This window comes from Chelonia mydas, chromosome 12 (genome assembly GCF_015237465.2).
Source record: "Chelonia mydas isolate rCheMyd1 chromosome 12, rCheMyd1.pri.v2, whole genome shotgun sequence".
Taxonomy (NCBI): domain Eukaryota; kingdom Metazoa; phylum Chordata; order Testudines; family Cheloniidae; genus Chelonia; species Chelonia mydas.
This window is the reverse complement of record NC_051252.2, coordinates 38,687,351-38,709,759: the sequence shown is the minus strand read 5'-3', so window position 1 is coordinate 38,709,759 and position 22,409 is coordinate 38,687,351. Positions and strand designations below refer to the sequence as shown.

Below are 22,409 nucleotides of genomic sequence, written 5' to 3'. Positions count from 1 at the left end.
ACAACACTTCCCTGTCTACTGGAAATACCTCGCTTGATGCACCCCAGGACTGTGTTAGCCTTTTTCACATCCTCATCACATTGACGGCTCATGGTTACCTTGTAATCAACCAATACAGAGGAGACCTTCCTTCTCCTCTGTTGGTTCCAACGGCTACATCCCCAGCTTATAGCAAAAATTCTCATTGTTAGTCCTGAAGTGCATGACCTTGCACTTTGCACAATTAAATTTCATCCCATTTCTATTACTCATTTTCAAGATCATCCAAATCTTCTTGTATGATATTCCGGTCCTCCTCTGTACTGGCAATACCTCCCAGCTTTGTGTCATCTGCAAAAGTTATTAGCACATTACCAATGGGCCAGTTCACATGCATGGAACCTTCTTCAGGTGACTGGAATGATCTGGGATCACATGACCCGAGTTAGCTCAGTGCACCGAAGAGGACATGAGTGTAGCTGCTTATAAGGAGTTACCAAGCCGAGGCTAGAAAGTAGCAATGGACAAGGACGCCACAGCACACAGCACAAACATCATGCCAGCGGGCACCCATCTTGGCAGGGGGACAAGGGGCCATGGCCACATCCCCCTTCGACACCTGTTTCCCCTGTGTAACGTGCTTTGAGATCCCTGGCTGAAAATCACTCCCCAAGAGCGTATTATTAATTATTATTATTCTATTCTAATGGATGCACTAATTGGCCTGGGTCTGCTTGTCCATTGCCTCGCGCTAGCTGGGGTGGCTGCCACCTGGGCAAAGCGGGTGTCAAATTGCTACAAGAGCTGAATGTCTGAGTTACCCGTACCCAACAACAGGGATCTCCTGTGTCCAGTGAAGTGTTTATACGGTGCCCATCACCAGGGCATCTGAACACTTATGTGCATAGCTTCACAAGTCATAGCGCAATACAAGCGGTGCAAAGGGAACGCGCCCGTTGAAGGGAACGCGCTAATGGATGGCCTGGTGCGTGCAGAAGGTAGGGGCATGGGACTCAGGAATTGCACAGTTGATGCACCCAATAGCCCTGCTTTGTTTCACTCTGGGCATGTCCCCAGATGTTCTCTAGAGGTTCACTAATTGTGCTTCCTCACAGATGGTATAGGACCGCCTCACTCAAAGTTATTCCATCTAGTTACTTGTGGATTTTTTTTCCAGGGACCCCCGCTCAGACCTCAGAACTAGGGCTCCCCTTCCTCGTTCAATGGCTCCCGAAGGCATGTGCCAAGCAGCCCCAGAGAGAAGACATGTGCGGTCCCCCCACACCAGCATCCCCATCAAAGCCTTGCATCCCGCAGCTTCTTGCTCCCCAGCCTGAGTTTGCTGAGAGAGAAGAGAGGAGACTTTCTGCTCTGGAGTGCCACTCTCTCCCCAGCCCATGAGCTCCATCCTGCCACCACCCAGCCAGCTCTCTCTTGTGCAAGGCGACAGGAGAAGTGGTTCATGCTACAGCTCCGTGATATTTCTGTGCCTTCTCTTCAGTTCACAGCATAGCCGCGGAGCTGGACCAGGCTGCTCTGAGCTTTGTCCCTGCTGTTTTGCAGGAGACCAGAGCAGTAAAACGGCCCAGATATCCCAGGAGCTGCCTTCCTCACTGATGTCTGAGTCCAGCCGAGATGCAAGGGGACACATTCCAGCAAGAAATAGAGCGGAAGTGTGTGTGTGTGTGGGGGGGCAGCTGGGAAGAGTGGCTCTCATGTTTGTTTTCAGGCCAACACCTCGGAGGGAGCACTGACCTTCTGCCTTGGCAGACAGCTCAGAGAAGGAAGCTGGGACTGGGGTTGTTTGTGTTCCTTAATGCCTGGGTCGAGCTCCCTGATGCTTGAAATGATGGGCTCTCCGCGGATGAACTCCCTGCCTCTCCTCTGCGCGGTCCTGGAGCAGCGGCGACAGCTTTGCAGAAGTCCAGGGAAGTTCACAGGTGTTTTCGCTCCCAAATGTCTCTGCGGGCCCATAAACCTGCGTATGCAGCCGGAGGACATGCAGCCAGGGGCTGGAGGGAGAGACGGAGTGTGAGAGGGAGGAACAGGCTGCTTTAATTAAAACTAATCCAGTGCTGTGGATTGTTTGGGTAACTTCCTCTAAGGTAGCAGACTGTTATACGTTGATCTGCTTAGAGAGGCAATGGCCCTAATCTATCTGGACTGTCCAGGAGCGGGCAGGGCTGTGCAGAACACATTTCTGGGGACAACTGGGGATGGGGAGTGTGTCAGTGTCACCCTGCGAGTAGCGACCAAGGCTGCTGGAAGCCGGAGTGTGACCGGTGTCTGCGGATGGGCTGCTGGGGTCAGAGCTGTGGCTAGACAGAGACACGCAGGGGGTGACCAGCTGCTGTCTGACCGTTACGGGGAGCCCAGGTGGGAGCTACAGCAGCAAAGCATTGGGAGGCAGCCCCAGCTGCAGGCAAGTGGTGACACAGCCCCTCAATGACCTGGATGGGCCCCCCCGGACTGCCACAGGAGCTCTGGGTCAGTCCGCCCTGCCCTGCCCTGCGGGTAACAGGGGCCAGCAGTCCCCCTAGTACTGACCCGACACTTTCCCCGGCCCCAAATTAAAGAAATAACCTTTTTCTAGGGAAATTTTTCTCTGCATCATCACAGCCTGGGATCTCCAGTGGAATCAGATCCCCCCTCTTGCTAACGCTGCCATGGCACTGGTGAAATCCACGTGTGCCCCCCCCCCCCCCCCCCCCGAGCAGTGTGACCCAGGGCAGTGGACTTTACTGCCCACCCCCAGGATTTTGAGCCAGGTGTGGAGTCACCTGTGGGCTCTTTGAAAAGCAGGTGCAGAGCTCACTGCTCCCCTGCATCCTCTCTCTTCTCTTCCCTCCCTCCACCCCTCCGCCCCTGCAAGCCTCACCCTCCATGCTCCAGCGGGCTGGCTGCATTCCCACAGACGCTCCCCCGGCAGGCCCCGGGGCCACCACGAGGAGCTGGGACACTCCATCATCCTCACAGCAAGGGGCCTGATTACTCCTCCCCTCCGGCCTCCGCCCCAGCCCCCCGAGCCGCCAGTTCAATTCCCACCCGCCATCCATCCTGCCTGCCCTCTAGCTGCCGGCACAAGGATGGATGGCCTCCGTCCGCTCCCATGGGGGCAGGAAAATCTGCCACGCAGGTGCCTCTGTTTACGGTCCCCTCTCCCACTCCCGAGCCCCGGCATCTCTGCTGCTCGCAGCAAGGGTATTCCCTCCGCCTCCCGGAGCTTATTGATTCCCCCCGCCTCTGAGGAGCCTCTGGGTCTTTTTTCCACAGCAAGTCTGAGGTCAAACAGGGACAAAAATCCGTTTATAAAGGTCCGGCCTATCAATACTCCCTGTCCTCCAGGAAACCAGCGACCTTCAGCCGAGGGCCCGTGGCACGCTGTGCCCGCTGCGTGCCTGGCTGGACAGCACGCCCAAGCCCAGCGTCTGCGGCAAGCCCAGCCCAGGCCGGGCAGAAAGCCCAGGTTGAAAGCGGGGAGCAGGCGCGCGGGGGGCTGCTCTGCGGTGGCCATGTGACCCCGTCTCATGACAGCCTCAGCCTCCGCCTCCCTGCAACCCACGAGGCATTTTGGGCATTTTGCTCGGAAGCAGCGCCGCTCACCCTGCCTGAGCCGCGGGCTGGTCTCTCTCTGGCTGGGGAGTCACCCAGACAGGCCGGCTGGTGCGGGGGGAGAGAATCTCCCCCACCGCTCATCACGCGCGGCAGGCGCTGGCAGCCAGGGAGGGAACTGGAGCCGGAGCACCAGGCACCTGATTCGGCAGGGGAGCCAACCCACAGTTCAGGGGAGCCGCTCGTGACCCATGGCTGGTGCTGGCTGGCTCTGCGGGGCAGGCCTGGAGTCTGCAGGGCGCGGAGGCAGCTGGAGGAGAGGTTTGTACATCCCAGTCTTCATCCAGCCACGAGCAACCCAGCACTTCTTCAGGGCTGATGGCCCCAGGCTGCGGCTGGGACAGCGCCCGCCTTCCTGCTTCACTCAACTACAGCTCCACTATACCCCTGTGCTCTGCAAGCCTCCGCCGCCAGAACCGCTGCGTGAGCTGCACCCTCACTGCGGCCGCTGGGCTCGGGGCTGTACAGACAGAAAGCCCTTGCCCCAGAGAGCTCAGTCTAGCCCAGACAGAGCCAGGGGGGAGGAAGGCGTCATTCCCTCTGTGTTATAGCCCATCCTCCAACTACCCAACCTTCAGGAAGCTACTGCAGCCAAAGGGCTGATTTCAGCCCTGCCTTCGCTGTGCTCTAGCCTGGTGACCCCTAGGACCTGGACGGAAATTTCATCCCACTTCTCTTCTGGCAGGAGATGCGCCCGCTCCGGGCCCAGCTGCACCCCTCGCTCCGTTCCATCAGCTGCTCCTGGGTCTCACTCGAACCGCACCCCACAGCTGGCGCGGGAATGGAGCGATTCCTGAGCAGAGTCCATCCCGGCCGCCGGCCTGCACACTCCCCCCTCCCGTGTCTCCCTGACTTTCTCTGCATGAATACACTGCTCAGTCGCTCTCCCTGAACCCAGGCACAGGTAACACTCCCCCAGCCCCCCCGCACGCTCTCTTCCTCAGCTGTCTGAGCCAGGCTATCAGCAGACCCAGGAACAATCGCTCCACCATGGCCGGCGGTGGCGGAGCTGCTGCTCTCTCCAGAAGCCGAGAGCGAAGAGTTATTCAACGTCAGACACACAGAAGCGCCGGCTGATCAGGCGTGTGCAGAGAGGGCTGTGGGAGCAGCACTGAACCCCGAGCGGAGGCCCCCGGCCTCCCTGGGAACAGGGCTGCAGAGAGCACGCACGGCCCGGGCAGGGAGCACGGCTCCGCCCCCCCGAGGAATCCGGAATGATGCGTGGGTGCCTGGAGCAGACAGGACACGCAGTGCACAGTCCCTTTGACCGCTCAGGAGCGCATCCTCCACACACCCGCTTTATCATCTTGGGGGCAGATCGCTCCTATCCCCAGCGTGTCCATGCAGACGAGGGGCTGATGGCAGTGGGGAGATGGAGCATACCGTGGGCCAGCGCCGGGTGAGCATCCCATACGCCGCTTTGCCAGTGTCCCCCGGCGCAGCCTCCCACCACCCTCTGCTAGCCCAGCAGCGATTCCTCACACCCCTCAATCCTGATCTGCAGCACCCCCTGTGGGCACTGTTGAAACAACACCTCCCTGCCCTGTGAATCTTGGTGACGTGCACCAGGCCTGCCGGGAGTTTGCTACATTAACCGACTGTCTCCTTATGGGGCCTTCCCCGCACATCCCCATTCTGCGTGTGCTGGGATGCAGAAATCTGCAGCAAAGTGCAGCTTGCCTTCCTGCTTCCTGTACACCCAGGGGTGAGCAGGGCCCAGGTGGTGGGGCACATCACAAGTACCAGCTGGGCCGCAGCACTGACCTGCGTTAACAGGCCACCCGCTCCCCTCCAGTACCAGCCTCGATCTTTCCTGGGATGGCTGAGTGGGGAGGTGGGTGGGGGCGGGAAGGAGAGAGCACAGGGTTTCCTGCCACCTTTATGAGAGAGATTCCCATCAAGGCAGCCTGGACAGCCACACTTCCTGGGAGCAGAGCGAGTCTCTATCAAGGAGCCCAGCAGCTGAGATCAAAGGCTTTTTGTGACTGTTTTCCCCCCGTAGCCAGGTGAGCGTGAGAGGAGGAAGCAGCAAACAGATTTTTATCGAGCTGTCAGTAGCGCAGCTCCCCCGGCGCCTGGCTCCTGTTTCTAATTTGAGAGTGGAGTGTAAGATCTCAGTGGGGTCTGCTCTGTGCAGGCTGCAGCATCTGAAATGAGCACAGTGTTTGCACAGAGGTGGGGGGGCTTCGGTACAGCTGTCAGCAGCTCTGACGGATGATGAGGAGAGAAGGCCCCGGCAACCTGCTGTGAAGCAGGGAGGGGGAAGCAGCAGCTCAGCCCAGGGAGTTGGGGACTGGAAGCTCTTGATGGAAACCGAGAGGCTGGACTCGGTGCCTTACCAAAGGGGTTGGAGGCAGGGAGCTAAGGGATGGGCTCGGGGGTGTCCTCTGAAAATGAGAGGATGGATCAGCTGGGAAGTCACCAGGCAAAACATTAAGGCACCATCTCCAGCCAGATTTCAAAAGCCTATTTTACAGGTGCCGTGTACATGTCCCCTCCCTCCCCCCGAAGGGCCCCGGCTCTCCACTCATGCAGATGTTGGCTTTTGGGAACCTAGCCCCTGCTATGACTATTCCCGTGGGAGGTACAGTCCTGGTGTTACAGTCACATCTCCCAGGTGCCTCTCGGCTAGAATGGCCTGATCGCTCTCCAATGCCCTGCGCGCCACCTCCACGGGCTGGTTCCTGGCAGGTGATCTCTACTTCCCGGGTGCTGTGTATTACCCTGGGGGATTAGCCTTTGCATGCTTCAGATAAGCTAAACCTCCCCCTGCCCCAACTCTGTATATTGTGCTTTGCTTTTAAAACAAACTCTGCAAAGAAAGCAAATCAAGGCTCAGATCTGTCCTCAGCCCCCAACCAGCTCCCTTCCTCTCTGGCAGTGGTGGGAACCCTCCTCCCCCACCAGCCATCAGTGTGGTTTCCCCACAGCTAGCAGGGGTGGCAGTCTGTGGACCCTGCCACCCCTCCGGCGCAGGGGGGCTCTGGATCATTTCCTCTCACCTGGCAGGCTTGGCCAGGCGCTGTTCCTGAAATGCTGGCAAATGGCAATAGCGCCCTGTGAATCCGCCAGGCAGAATACCCACAGACACGGCCCCTCTGAAGTCCACTCTCCATGCAGAAGGGGAAGCCTGGGGTCAAAACAAAGCACATGGGCCTGCATAAACCCTGCACCTGGATGGGCACCACCATCACGTCTGCACATAGACAGCCCAGGGCAGCCATGAGGAGAAAGCATTTCCTGGGCACCGAGCGGGGAGGAGAGAGAGAGCTGCACGTGGGTTATTAAGAGCAGTTTGTATTTATTTGTGCTTCTCTAATTACTGCTTCTTCACATCTGCAGGAAAACAGAAGGAGGCGTGTGGTGAAGCATGCCAACGGACAGATATCAATTTACAGCAGGTTATTAGACGTTCCCACAAAGAGATTAGACTCCCCTAAATGACGGACTCTTTAACTGCTCCATAAAAACAAAACAAAGCACAACAAAAATCCCACCACGGGGGGAAAGTCGGAGGGAAGCGCGGAAAGCAAGGCAGAATTAACAGGCATCACTGCGGATGGCTGAAGAGAGGAGTTTAATTTAAAGAGTAATTTCATCTGGGATGAGTTGCATATGGCCTGAGGCTGAGAGATATAGAAGAGCTAGGATGAGCATGCAGAGAGACACGAAGACAGGGAGGAAGGAGTTCAGGAGTTCCTGTACAGACCTTCCCCTCCATGCCAAGACCTCATCTTACAGTGTAAAGTCCATCCTAGCCATGTGCCACTCTTACCTGGGAACGACACAGTGCTAAGTAGATTCTCTGCGTGCCTCGCTGCTCACTATCTGTGCGGACTGTATGGTACAGGGACTACCCCTGTTGGGTATTAAGGCCATTTCCATATAACTCAGACTCTGGTTTAGAAGAGACAAATAATTCGGTGTCCTCCTTGCAATCACCTGGCGCTTACCCTGTAAGTTTCCCGAAACTCCTGGAGAATTGCCGCCGGAGTCAATGGCAAAGCAGCCCGTGACCATGCACCCTAATAAACAGAGCCATTCATCCCACGTTGAATGGGAAGGGCCTGTTGTCACAAACTGACTCCTACTGCCTGGGCACAGTCAGCTGGGTAGGTCATCGTCTGTCCTGTGCTGAGTGCCATCAGCTCCTGTTGGTTTGCAGGATTATGCCATAATCGCCATAAACTGGTGGAGGGGACAGCACACTGCAGTCCAAAGCAAGAAGCCAGGTGGAAACCCCCTTCAAAACCAAGCTCTGCCTGGACAATGACTGCAGGGCTCTTGGCAACGAGGCTGGCTCCATTTCACTCCAGCCCACATGGCTTCTCCCTGGGGTGCAGAATGGATCCCATCAGCCTGAGCCTGCAGGAGGGATGCTGGACTGAACAATGGGACACACATGGCGACTTTCTCCTTCTCCCCTCAGCCCAACCCCCAGCACAGCCTGCTCCCCTTGGCCATCTCCCATCCATCTAAAAACTAACTCAGTGGACCAGGGACTGCCCAGCAAGTCCTCAGGAGGCTGAAGTCCTCCATTATCAGCCCTGGCATGCACGTAGGACACTCCTCTTACTTGAAAATATTTCAGACCTCCCTGGTATTCACACACACAATTTATTCCTGAGCCTGGCTGCTCAGTGTCGATGGGGGGGGTGGCTCTGAGACTCTTGAGCGTGGCTCCTACAGAAGGAACATAACCCTGCTCTTCTCCAGGTCCTGCTCAGCCAATGAGGAGACCATGTGGAATGAAACCAGCTTTTATTGACTGACAATCCCAGCATGACAAGCACAGAGCTGCTACTGCAGAAATCACTGACAGCACCTGATTAGTATCATTTTCAAGGCAAACCCATTGCACTAGGACGCATGAAAGCTCCTCAGAGAGACTCCATTCGGGCAGCAGGCATGACGGGGAGAGCCATCTCAGTTGGCTCCTGCTCTCAGCCTGGTGCCGCACTAGGTTGGGTAGAAGTGCTTGAGAAGTTGCTTCTTGTTGACTTTTCCCATTTGATTGCGTGGGATCTCCTCCACCAGGAGCAGCTCTGTGGGGACAGTGTAGAACGCCATGGAGTCCCTGGAACACAGAAACATACTTTTTCAATAACCTTCACCGTTACAGTGGTACCTCCCTTCCAGAGCCACCAGATGGTATGCTCCACTCTCTCTGGGGACAGCAGTCGCTGTAGACACAGTAAAAGGAAGATGAAACTTCAAGAGGGGCTCCCTCAAATCATGGGATGGTGGCACACATGGGAGCTGAGGGGTTAAAAAACTTGTGATAAGAACATCCAATAAAGCAGAAAGGGAAAAGGGTTCTGACTCTATGACTGCAAGGAAAGGGTTAATCACAACCCTTTCCTCATCTAATGCAACACACACACGCAGAGCAAAGCTTCCCCTTCCAGGAATGTGAAGGGTTAACCCAGTTCTGGCAGACGACTCAAGTTCTACAGCCAGCAACAGGATGCATCTGAGAAATCCCAACCCCGGCCTCAGCAGACTGCAGCACGGGGGTAAACAGGATCCTCTTAGTCGGGCAGGACCAAGCCGCTCTGTCCACAACGAGCTCCCCAACGAAGCCCAACAGAGACTCCTGTAACGGGGCCATTACGGTGGGACAACATGGCAGGGCTCTGGCAAGGCTCACAGAGGAAACAAAGGATTCTGGCGACACGGCAAGATCACGGCGTGGAAGGTTCGGCGGATCTGAGCGTGACGGACGCACCTGTGAAATCCCGCCCAGAGGAGAGTCATTTCAGGAAGACCATGGGACAGGCAGCCTCCCGTTAACGTGTGACATCTGCCCTCGCTGGACCCACGACTCGCCACTTCCTAAGGATTCACCAACAGAGCGGCCTCATCGCTGCCGATGACCACAAGGGATCTGGTGTGAGCAGCCCCTCTCCCAGTTCATCCCACTGTGGGGTTGGGCTACGATTTCACAATCACAGGAGTGTGACATCACCGGTGTGTCAGCTCCAGGAAGCGCCCTGGCTCACTCAGACACACACAAGCCCAGGTATGGCTCCATGCCCAGGGCGGCGCTGCAGAGAGACCCTCAGGGAAGGAGTCCCACACCTGGAGCTTGACGAAAGTCGTGGGTTCGCAGGGGGGAGCTGACGCATTGGCAGTAAGAGCCTCTTCCTAGCATAGGGAATTAGAAATGAGGTCCCTCCCGGTAGGGCCTGTGCAGACCCAAGGAGCTGGGGAAGCAGGGAGAAGAACAGTGCCAAAAGCACTGGGAGAGGTGCAGCGTGTTTGAGTGAGATGCCTCCGCAGCAGCTGGGCCTTCCTGAGTTTGCTGGGAGCGCAAACCGTGGAGTCACTTTCAGCTGGGGATATGGGGACGTCCCCTCTAAGACACTGAGTGAGACTCACGTCACTTGTGACCCAAACCTGCTGTTGGCTGGGGACGGACGAGACAATCACAGACCTACTGGGCTCCCGAGTCCCTTCACACCCCCATTGCCTGTGCACGCCAGTTGGTTAAAAAACGCACCACAGACCTCTGTGCGTGCCCCCAGAGAGGGGAGGATGAACTGCCTTCAGTGAGCAGAATGGATAGCTCCGAATGGATACTAATCAATCCTTACGATTAGCAGTGGCAGGGAAAACAAATGATAAACGCAGAGTAATATCATTAAGGAAGCAAAGCCATGCAGAATTACACAATTCTAAGTGGGTCTCCTCGTTACTAGTTGCTTTGCTTAGAATGTAACAGATGAGCTCGCAGGCCGGCCAGCTATGCTCAATGGCTAACTTGTGTGCCCTTACGCACAGATGTGCACCACGCAGGCCCATGTTCCTTCTCTCTTTCACAGGAGGGAGTCTCAGCACAGAGCTAGCTCAGGAACCAAGTCTCTTCAGCCTTTGAAGAGCAGGGGGCTTGTCTCCCGCCTTCTGCTGCCTGCATATCACTAACCTGGGGCCATACCCAACGCCGACAGGCAGCTCCCTAACACTGATTCTAATGCAACATGCCAAGTCCACTGAGCTCGTCAACCACCATCCCTCCTCCCCCTTCCAAACCCAACGATCAACACATCCTGCCATATGGACGGCTCTAACTCAGGATGGCGCCTGTCACCACGAAACGAGATTGGAGGCGAAAGCTGCAAAATGAATCACTCTGAAGAGGGACATGTGTCGCCTGCCAGGGAGTGCGAGAAAGGGGCAAAACAAACGTAAGTGACACACAAAATAAAGGGGAGAGACAGAGCGAGAGGGAGCGATGTGGACTGAGGGGAAAAGCCAGCATGAGTGTGGTGCTGGGAGACAGCACCAGACAGCACATGGGCAAGGGGCAGGGACGCTTCCTGGGGCCCTTGCTGCCCCTTCTAAGGCACAGCAGACACTGGCTGGATTTCTCCTCTCTTCACTATCTTTGCTGCGCACGGCAAAGAATCACAGTATAAGCCGGAGAGGTTCTAAGCACCGTGAACAGAGGAGATGGGAGAGCTCTCTCCCTGCGGACTGGCTTGATTGAAGGGCAGATTGTGACTAGACAAAGGCGAACAAAGCCCAGGCAAAGACAAAAGCAGAGAGGTCACAGAGCAGCACAGATCTCCCTGCCTGTGCTTTGGGAAGATGCACTAACTGGAGACAGTAAGGGAGGACTGGTTGAAGCATCTGGGCACACCTGCATGTGCTGGTCCAGACAGTGCCACAGGAAACATCTGGGACTGCAGGGCTCATGCTAAAGATTAATTACAAACAGCATTGCATCCTGGCATTCTGGGGACTGTGCCTTGTTGGGCACCAGCTTAGAGTCAAGGATTTAATTTGAGACAGGCCAGGATGGCCTTTCTGAGCTGCCGTCTAGACAGTATGTGGGACGGTGGCTGTGTGGGCAAGGGCTGTAACAGGTAAGGATAAAGGGAACTGCTGGAAACAACTCCAATCCTATCAGTAAGACAAGCACAGCGGCTATCAAATGAACACTCTGTGGTGCCTTCATCTCCAACTTCCCCACCCTGCCGCACTCCCGTCTCAACGCCTCAGTCCCAGTGACAGGGCAGGTACATCCCTTTTTTGCTAGTGGAGATTTGCGAATACATTAGAGCTGCTTCCCCCCCCCGGGAGGTGAGTCCCAGCCATAGATTCCAAGAGTGAATCAATGTAAAGGTATGGAGCAGACTGCCAGGTATCTTCAGGGTTCCCAGACTAGTGGGTGTAAAAGGATGAATATGTTTTTACTGCGGGAGGCAGTGCCAGCAGGAGGCAGGATGCTGGGGCTCAGACTTGGCTGCTCTGTTGGACCAGCCAGCGTGGGGCTGGTTCCTTTGTTTGATTTTTTTTCTCCCACTAAGTAATTGTTTAATCAGAGCAGCAGCTGGCCAGCTAGAATCTTCTTTCCATTTCCTCGATTGTAGTCTTCCAACTGCGATTTTGCAAATCCAGGGGAATCTTTAATTGGCCAGCTGTGCAGCCCTTGATGAAACAAGTGTTCCTACTGTTTGTGAAATAGCGCCAGCCTCCCCAGAACGATCCGCAGCCCTAGGGAAAGGAGTCTCCAGGAACACAAATGGCTCCAGGACTATATAGTTTGCTAGTGGAATAATAAAATAATTAATAATAATAACAATGATAATAAACAAAAGAGATCCTGCTTCTCCATTGCTCGGCTGCTGCGGAGGCTCCCAGGGTCCTCGGGGCCTGGCCCGGCTCTCCCTCCAGTCAGTACTGGCTCTGTGCCTAGCGTGTCAAGCCCAAATGAATAGCTTTTGGCCAGATTTTGGAAAATTAGCCCAGGGTTTCAGTGCAGAAATGCTGTGCCACTGTTTGCCTCTGAGCTACAGGCGCCTTTACCGCAACTGCTCCTGCAAATGGGTGTTGGAAGGGCTCCTTTTGTTGGGCTGGGCCTTACAGCGCCCCCGCTGGGATGGAGAGGAGACCTGATGGATGGGCTTCCCAAGGCTGATGAACAAATGGACAGGAAGGAGGATGGGGGGAAGATAGCAGCATTATCAGCTGAGACCTGAGCAAAGGTCCCTGCTTTGGTGGAAACAACTGGGGAGGAAACATGATGCTTCTGCCCCAGTGTCCCTGCTTTAGCTCCTGTTCTCTGCTACACTGTGTGTTCCATGAGTGACTGTGCCCCATTCCCCCGCTTCACTGCACAGCCCCTTCTAGCTACCGAGGGTGTAACTTCCACTAGTGTGGCAGAGAATCAGCCCGTTACTGCACCATTCGTCAAGCGCACTTCTGGGGAGCGCAGCCCATTCCTTTCCATTACCACCTGCACAGGGAGTAGTTAGCACCCGGGTCTCAGGAGCTGCTGAGCTTTCTGCAGCCCCGGGCCCTGTGGCAGACAGTGCTGCTTACAGCTCGGCTCTAACCCAGTGCACCACTTTGGTTTTGTTTGGGTTCAGTTAGCTCACTCCTTCTGGCGACCAACGCCCCAAACTACCAGACCGGCTGACGCCCTGAGTGTGTTTTCGCTGCTCCGAGCCGTTCACACCAGACGCCCCTTTGAGCTGTCTATGAGTGGTCTCCAAATGAAACCATGTCTTCCTACTGATCTCTTACAACACAGGACCCATGCTGCCTCTCCATCACTCTGCACTTACATCAATAATTACACACAATCAAACTATATTATAAGCCCTTCCGACTGGCAGTCACACCGAGGAGCAGTGAGGGGACGGCGCAGGCCAGTGAGGGTGGAATCTTTCGGGATTGCAGCTGCTAAACCCTAAACAGTTTCTCCTGAGCACAGACTCATAGAAATGTTGGGCTGTAAGGGACCAAGAGGGCACCTAGTCTGTCCCCCAATGCGGAGCCAGGACCAAGTAAGCTTAGGCCATCGGCGACAGCCACTTTTCTAACCTGTTCTTAAAAACTTCCGCAGCCTCCCCTTGTAAACTATTTTAGTACTTAACTCCCCTTACTGTTAGGAAGTTTGTCCTAATATCTAATCTAAATCTCCCTTGCTGCAAATTAAGCCCATTACTTCTTGTCCACCCATCAGTGGCCATGGAGAACAATTGATCACTGTCCTCTTTATAACGACCTTTCATATATCTGAAGGCTGGTATCAGGTCCCCCTCAGTCATCTTTTCTCTAGGCTAAACTTTCCCAATTCTTCCAACCTTTCCGCGTAGACTGTATTTTCTAAACCTCTTATTTTTCTTGCTTTCCTCTGGACTCTCTAAAATAGTTCACGTCTTTTCTAAAGTGTGGTGCCCAAAACAGGACACAGTACTCCAGATGGGACCTCACCAGTGCCAAGAAGAGCAAGATAATTACCTCATGTGTCTCATATGCAACACTCCTGTTAATATACTCCAGAATGACCTTTGCCTTTTACACAGGAGCATCACACTGTTTACTCATATTTGATTTGTGATCCATCAGACCCTTCTCTGCAGTACTGTTGCGTAGCCAGTTATTTCCCATTTTGCAGTTCTGCATATTTTCCCTTCCTAAGTGTAGTACTTTGCACTTGCTCTTATTGAATTTCATTTGTTGATTTCAGACCAATTCTCCAATTTATCAAGATCATTTTGAGCTAATCCTGTCCTCCAAAGTGCCTGCAACCCCGTCCCAGTTTGTGGTCATCTGCAGATTTTATAAGCATACTCTCCACTCCATCATCATCATCATTAATGAAAATGTTGACTAGTACTAGCCCCAGGACTATCCCCTGCAGGACCCCACTTGGTCTGTCCTCTCCGTTTGACAGCATGTGTGAACTGAGTTTTTTCAGAGATTTATAACGTGGCCAAATTTGGGTGGATTTTCATGGGAACAGCAAAAGGCACATTCCTGACTCAGTGGCCAATTCTGGCTACATTTCAGAGCCCTGTTCCAAAGCACGTAGGCACTAGACTTTCTCAAAGAAAAGGTAACCAGAATTTTTTTTTATGGTAAATCAATGTATCTTCCCCCCCATAATTTGTTCTTGGAAATGGCTGAACCATATTGGCTAAAACTTAAAATAATTCAGCATACAAGTCCCATGGAAACTGCAACCCAAAGAGCTGAAGTTTGGCAAAGTTATAAGCAAATGAAAGGCTATTATAATGGGAAGTATCGGACAACCTTAATAGCAGGTGGTGCTATCAACCCCACCAATAGTAGACTACAGCATTTGCTGTGCACTGTCCCATGACTGGCACTTACCTTGCCCAGCTCCTCAGGTCCTTGAGAGACAGCATCTCACCCTCCTGCAATTTCACCACAGCACTGACCCGCTGGCCCCACGTCACGTCTGGAGGTCCGATCACAGCCACATCTGGAGAAAAAGCAAAAGATTCAGCCTGAAGCAACTCAGCCCCATTTCCAAGAGACCAGGAGAAGAGTGTAAAAGAGCTAACTCTGCAAGCTGCCGAGACAATGGCCAGGTGGGCAGGAACAGCCACGTACAGGGAAGGAGAAGATCGACGGGGGGGCGGGGGGGGGAGATTTACTAGGAGTAACAGGGTAGAGCTGACAGAAGAATATCAGGAACTCTTCCAATGGCAGGGTCTAATAGAGAGCGGGAAAGCTCCCCAAGTAGCCTGGATAAAGAGAGAACTGTCCTGCCCTGCACTTATTCCATCCCCTACTGGGCAACCCCACCTTGGTACTGATTCCCTCCTCGAATGAAGGGTCAGCAAGGAGGTCAGGGAAGGTTTAATGAAAATTTATCATTTCCAAAATTTGACGTGAGCTGCTGCTGAATCTGCACCTGGCTGTGAGTTTCCTGGCTTCAGTCACAGAGGCTCTGAATTCAGTCTGCTTGTCACTCACACCCAACCCTGCTAATGGAAAGGCCGTGAAACAGCCTCCAGGCAAGAACCCTCAGGCAGTCTCACATTGGGTTCTTCTGGGTTACTGCTGTGACCCAAGCAAGGCTCCCCAACGGCACCTCCCTCATATGCCTTCTATCCTCATTACTGCACAGCACAGAGACAAAACCAAACCAACACGGCAGCTAACATGGCCAGAATGGAGCTCTGCGAGGAACAACACACATTACCACAGGCAGCTCATGGGGCATTGTTACTGGGCGGCCATGGTTGCAAACACGCTCAGAGACCCGCTCTTGAGACTTGGGCTTCAATATAATTCTGGCCCAATTCGGCATCCTCACCAGTCTCCTATCAGTTGGAGGCCTGGGGGGCACTGCAAGCTGGGACAGAGATGCCTGGGGAAAGCTTGCCCAGTGCCTGCCTGCCCTGGGACCATCTCCAGGTACAGCTTTTCACCTTGAGCAATAACACTTTAATTTGCCCGCACCCCTCCAAAGCCAAGAGCAGAGAACACAAGGTGCTGCACCTTACCTGCAATACTGGGGTGCGCTAGCAGATGGCGCTCGACTTCTAGGGCGCTAATTTTATAGCCTCCGCTTTTGATGATGTCCACAGAGGTGCGGCCCTTGATCCAGTACATGCCCTCTTTATACACCGCCGTGTCTCCTGCAAACAGAGCAAATGCTGCTTAGCAGCCGTTTCCTCCTCATGGCCCTGCCTGTTTTCCCAGTCCCGCCACTCCCACACGGATCAGTTCAGACAGCACCCCTCCGTGCTGCCAGGCGTGGATCCAGTGGGTCCTACTGCTGCTGCTTAGCTTGTGCCACCACACCCACAGAGCCATGTTCAATGCACTGGTCAAAACTCATCTCTGGAAGAGACCTGCTGGCTGCTGTTTGCAGGACATCTGCTATTGGCCAGCAAGCATTTGAAGAGATTCTCTGCTGAGCATCTTAAGGCTCCAGGCAGCCCCACTGGGATGACACACACTGTCCCCAGGGCTTGGTGTGGAGATTTCTGACGTAGGGATACCTATAGACTGAGAGCAGGTTAGATAGCCTTGCTTTGCCTCCCCCCCAGAAAGGATTGTCCACCCACCAGAAGGAAAAGTGAAGAGTGGTACTCTGCCTTCCTAAATAAAAAATCTTGAATCTGAAAGCTGTACAAATAAGAAGATGCATTACCTCTGCTGTGGGCTGGTTCCTTTCCCAATGTGCTTGGACACAATCCACGCACTAGATCAACTCCCAGCTCACCCCTTCCTGGTTTTATTGACAATTAACAATGATTAAGCATGAGGTTCATCTCAGACCTTTTCCCTGGGCTTGGCTGTTCCTAGGTCTCTGCACCAGGACTGCTAGATCCTTCCTCACTCTCTCTAGACAGCCACCTCCACCTCTTGCACCTCTGGTTAGGGTAACGAGTTACCTGACTTAGGGAGTCAGCAGAACCCAACTAATCCTTTCCCAGTGGGACCCACACCTGCTACGAGTGTGTTTGGTGTGTTTGGGGAGGTGCTGCCTGCTACTTCCACTGCAACAGACAGTGCTGGAGGCTTTAGAGAGGAGTTTGATTTCTAAACCTGGGGTTAACGCCACCCACACCAGGCCTGGTTATGATGAAAAGAGGGGGCTGGTGCTATTTCATTACAAGGACTGGATTTTTACCAAACGGCGAGTTGAATTAGAATGGTTCTTTCTGGAGGGCTCACAGAGAGCGAGTGCGAGTGTGGCAGGTGCGATCAAATAATTAGTCACTTGTACTGCAGTCTGGGAAGATTGAGGAGAGAGGTCATCCCAGCACAGCCTGGCTAAATGCTTAACAAGCTGGGCTGCACTTCGATAGCTACTTAAGATGATTAGTCACATTGTGCTAATAGAACCTTTGCCACCCTTTGGGCGGGGTGGGGGGGTGTCTCAGGACTACTGACTTCAATTGCAGACTCTTGACGGGAGCACAAGAGAACTCTTAGCTTTAACCTATCCGTCAATCTCCATTCTCTCGTTAATGACACACAGTTGCATTGTGTCCACACACTGAGCTTGATTCCCCACTGTGGTTTCACTGACGAACCTGATTGCACTGCTGGTGGGAAAGCTCAAATCGGAAGGAGACGGCTCATGAAACAGGAGCCTCAGACAAAGGCCTGAGTGGTTGAAATCAGCACTGCTGCAGTTCAAGAGCCCGCCCTCCTAGCCCCCCGGCGCTAACCTGCTTCCCCCTGCTGGTTCCGATGCTGGTTCGGAAAGTGGAACTCTGGTAAGTGAAAGGACACAGGGAGCCACAGTGCTCAGAATATCCTCCTAGCCGTGGGAGGTCTGGCCTAACGGCTGCAGAACGGGCTGGCCAGGAGTATTCGAGGCTACCCCAAAAAGCTTCAGTAGCAGAGAGACTGTAGCCTCTATCAGCTGGCCCAGGAAACTCGGCCAACCACGCTGCAAAGCCTGGGGTCTCCGTGAAAGAGGCAGCAAGAAGCGATCCAAAGGGACTGCTTTGATTCTCCGATGTGCTCAGCTCTGGGTACCTTGGTGCATGGTCCCAGGCTGGGCATAGACTGACCAGTGCCATGATGCTCAGTGGCTATCTCTGGGCTTGCAAATAGTTTCTTCCAGAGATGAATAGCTCTAGTTCTCCATGAGTAGGGCCTTACCAAATTCACGGTCCACTCTGGCCTATTTCACAGTCATAGGATTTTAAAGACAAGACATTTCATGATTTCAGCTATTTAAATCTGTCCTGACCCAAAAAGGAGTTGTAGGTGGCAGCAGCCGCCGCACTCCGGCCGCTCAGCTCCGAAGGCAGCAGCGCAGAAGTAAAGATGGCCTGGTATGGCATTGCCACCCTTACTTCTGCGCTGCTGCTGGCAGGGCACCGCCTTCAGAGCTGGGCACCCAGCCACCAGCCACCGTGCTCCGGCCACCCAGCTCCGAAGGCAGCAGCACAGAAGTAAGGGTGGCAGCAATACTGTGACCCCCCTGCAAGTCCCTTTTTGGGTCAGGACCCGCAGTTTAAGAAACGATGGTTTCCCCCCGTGAAATCTGCATAGTATAGGGCAAAAGCACACCAAAGGCCTGATTTCACGGGGGCAGAACAGATTTCATGGTCCGTGACGCATTTTTCATGGCTGCGAATTTGCTAGGGCCCTAACAATGAGGATTCTCTCTCCTCTGCCCACTATGGAGCCCTTAGGATCACCCTCCCTCTCCGATGATGCCATACTTCTGGATTGGCCTTTCTCTGAAGCCAGGCACCATGCACCTGAGTCTGCTGGAGCAGTTGCTGTTGAGTGTCACAGGACCACTCTTCCTCCTCGAAATTGAGCGACTAGACCCAGGCTTTGAATCTGGGTCAATTCCAACAATATGTGCATTTCCACTGAATCGGGCATCCACATGCTGTATCCGCATGTGTTACTTCCCTCAGTTTAACCAGGAACCGATACATTATCCCCAGATTTTCCTGTGTTGAGTTTGGTTTCTCATGTACAATAATCAAAGTGTGCCCATGTATATCAAGAACTGTTTGAATATTTTAAAGAGATGGGAATTTTTTTTATGCGGGGACTCTCCTGATATTTGACTCTTGGTGGTTGAAAGGAATTCATGCCCCATGTGATAAATGACCCGAGTTTTCTAGACATCAGGGCAGTCTGTGAGACTGACAGATGTGTAGAATGAAACATTAATTGAAATGCGACTTGAGGAGTGAGGAGCGGGCGTGGAGAACCAGGTGCTCGCAGCCAGCGACCGGGGTTGTATTCATAAACAGAAGCCAGGAAGAGAGGGAATTTTGACCTAGTTCAACAGCAAACAGCGGTGTCCACGTCACCCGTCACTATTTACACAAAGTGGAGCTGCCATTTTTCCGCACATGGTGCCAGTTTTGTGAAACAGACAGCTGTCCAATAGGAATGGGTTAAGTCCACCAAATGAATTCAGCTGGAGATGTGATACATATCTGAACCCAGGTCTCCATGTCAGTAGTGAAAGTACCTTGTGACTGATGAGATCACTCATTCCCCCATAGCTTTATCTCCAGCTTTATCTGAATTAACTGGGCTACGCTCCCTTGAAGGAGGCGCTCTGTAGGTGGGGTGTTAGCCTAGCACCGCAGGACAGAGCTCTTAGAGGTGTGCTTGGTGTTGTTGCAGGAACTCTGACACCATAAAAAAGTAGAAACCACCACCACAGATTAGCAGGCAGACAGCCCCTTTTGCAGTACAGTGTTCTAGTGTGTGTGGGTTCAGCCACTCCTGACAAGGGAGCTCCTCTGGAATGACAGAAAGCACTGGGGGTTCAGAACAGGGGGTTCTACACAAAATGTCTTTGCCGTTAGCTGTGTATTGGGGAAGGCTGAGCTCACAAATATGGGCTGGGCTTAAGTTGACCCAGGGCAAGCGACAGTGTTTGTGCCCAGCTTTGAGAAAATATAACACCCAGCGCAGAAGACTGGAGTGGACCCAGTTCCCCGACGGCTGCTATTTGGGACGAGGAGCCGATGCTAATGGTTTGGTGAAAGGTCTACTAGAAAATCTGATAGAGAGTTTCTCTGCTTCTATAGCAGATTGGAAATTATGCCCCTGATCGCTCCTGTGAAGGTAGTGAGATACGAAATAATACAACTGCAGATTTCTTTCCCAGGTGGAGATCTAGCTCTCTGTTCTAAAGCATCTCTGCTATCCCCTTGATGTGGCATGATCCCAAGGTGTGTGGGTCCACAGGGAAGGCTTCTCAGCTCTCCAGCCTGTCTCATGACCATCTCCTTAAGAAATGCATGTAGCAATGTCACTGGGAAAGCCATTGTTTTTCCTCTTTGAGGCTGGCCCAGCAGGGGGGAGCAGTGCACCTGCTAAATATCAAAAAATGGGATCTTTGGGTAGCACCCTCTGAAAATTAGTGGGTTTCTCTGCTCACCCTCCTCCTGGAACTTCACCATCTTCTGCTTGTGATGTCAAGACCAACCCTCCTGTCGTTATGTGGCAAGGTGTTAATTACACCCCCTTGTCTTGAACCAGGAGCGGTGTGTGTGTGGGCAGATTCCGTTCGCTCTCCCTCGTGCAGGTAACCCTTGCAAGCTGGGTCACCTGAGTCCTGGGGCAGCTCTGATCTCTCCAATGCCCCCAGACACGGTTTTCAGCAAGCTAAGTACTTGCTCTTGCTCTGGTTGGCCAGAAGCCGGATCCCAGTTGGATTCCATGTTGCCACTTTTGGAAGGTTCTCAAAAAACTTCTGCTTCCTACTAGCCGCACCCGGGGCTGCTACTTTCCCAGATAGTCACTAAGCAATAAGAAAAAGAAGGTAACAGTAACTAGGGGTGAATGGGGGCACTCACTGGGAGAAGGGAGTGGGACCCCCACGCTCCACCTCTCTGCCCTGGGATGGCTCCTGTCCCACCAATATCAACAACACCCCTAGTCTGATGCAAACACTCTGTGGCCTCAGACAGCTGTGTTACTACTTGGTATTATTATTACTGCTGTTAACCCCAGGGACGTGCTCTGTGATTTCTCCCTCTCTCTGGTTTCTCTCCCTTCCCATTTCTTCTCTCTAAACCCCGAGCCGCCGAGACTGGATATCCCTTCCACTGTTGACAGGACAGGGCATACTATGCGTGTCACTCCTCCAGGGCTCCGGGGAATGGCGGTGCACAGAGGACAGGCGCATTACCCTCTGCCCTGTGCCATCTGCTACCAGCCTATCAAGCCAGCCAGTATATCCAGCACAACAGAGCACTAGATGGCTCCCCGCCAAGAGAGGTTTCCTACTCCAGTGAGACTAGTTAAGAAGATGCTGCTGTTTGTTTAATGACTGTCCCCCTCCCACATGCAGACTTAAAATAAAATAATGGCTTCCCCTCAGACCCTGAAACCATATCTGGCGCCAGCAGTGCTGGAAGCTTGTTGAGGCACGCACGGGCCTCCTTGCGGTGTCTGAATGCTGGACACTCCACCGTCTGCGGCGAGTCCGTTCATTCAGCGCCCACAGAACACGAAAACACACCGGCTGACTCACCCTAACAGGTGGATTTTTCAGAATGGAGGATTTGTCTGTGTCAGTGCCTGAAGGAGTTTATGACGACACACTGAACGAGGGCCATGAACATGCTTTTCTGAGCAGAAGGACAGCGCTAAGCATGTCTACACTTACTAGACTTCTCACTCCTGACACTGTTCACCACAGTGAGCACTCATTCTATTGGATCACTTGTTCCCGGTAAACACAGAAACACTTCTACAGGGGATAGCCATGTGTCACGAACGAACATTTTGTGCTTATAAAACAACAAACACTTTGGCTGATGAAATGAAACACATGGACATTTTGTGTTTCCTGGAAGAAGTTTCTGGGACAGCAGGAATGCGTAGGAAAAACTGTCCTGATAAAACTGGGCTGGAGAGCGTCTTCGCCACTGGCAGACCCCGCTGCCAGAGCCAGAACTATGTTAAGAGTTGAATTATTAGGTCAACTTTATCACCCATTACAGAGTGTTAGCAATACTGTTGACCAATATATGATGGGCTAATATGTATCACATTATCAATATCATAGAATCATAGAATCATAGAATATCAGGGTTGGAAGGGACCTCAGGAGGTCATCTAGTCCAACCCCCTGCTCAAAGGAGGACCAATCCCCAATCAAATCATCCCAGCCACGGCTTTGTCAAGCCTGACCTTAAAAACTTCCAAGGAAGGAGATTCTACCACCTCCCTAGGTAACGCATTCCAGTGTTTCACCACCATCCTAGTGAAAAAGTTTTTCCTAATATCCAACCTAAACCTCCCCCACTGCAACTTGAGACCATTACTCCTTGTCCTGTCCTCTTCTACCACTGAGAATAGTCTAGAACCATCCTCTCTGGAACCACCTCTCAGGTAGTTGAAAGCAGCTATCAAATCCCCCCTCATTCTTCTCTTCTGCAGACTAAACAACCCCAGGTCCCTCAGCCTCTCCTCATAAGTCATGTGTTCCAGACCCCTAATCATTTTTGTTGCCCTTCGCTGGACTCTCTCCAATTTTTCCACATCCTTCTTGTAGTGTGGGGCCCAAAACTGGACACAGTACTCCAGATGAGGCCTCA

At 53.2% G+C, this 22,409-nt stretch overlaps 1 protein-coding gene across 9 annotated transcripts in view; it reads right to left on the bottom strand.

The window, feature by feature from the left end:
• Positions 1–8,335: 8,335 nt before the first annotated feature.
• Positions 8,336–22,409, bottom strand: part of ACSF3 (acyl-CoA synthetase family member 3) — a 105,281-nt gene continuing 91,207 nt past the window's right edge. For 6 of the 9 annotated variants that reach the window (XM_043526207.1, XM_037877716.2, XM_043526208.1 and 3 more), the window contains 3 exons: positions 15,861–15,995; positions 14,719–14,830; positions 8,336–8,668 (listed from right to left, as the gene is read on the bottom strand). In XM_043526207.1, coding sequence (XP_043382142.1) covers positions 8,551–8,668; positions 14,719–14,830; positions 15,861–15,995 — 365 coding nt within the window. In that variant the 3' untranslated portion in view covers positions 8,336–8,550. Of the gene's footprint in view, positions 8,669–14,718; positions 14,831–15,860; positions 15,996–20,242; positions 20,606–22,409 lie in introns of those variants that run through there. The other 3 variants (XR_006285168.1, XR_006285169.1, XR_006285167.1) reach the window with 2 other exon arrangements.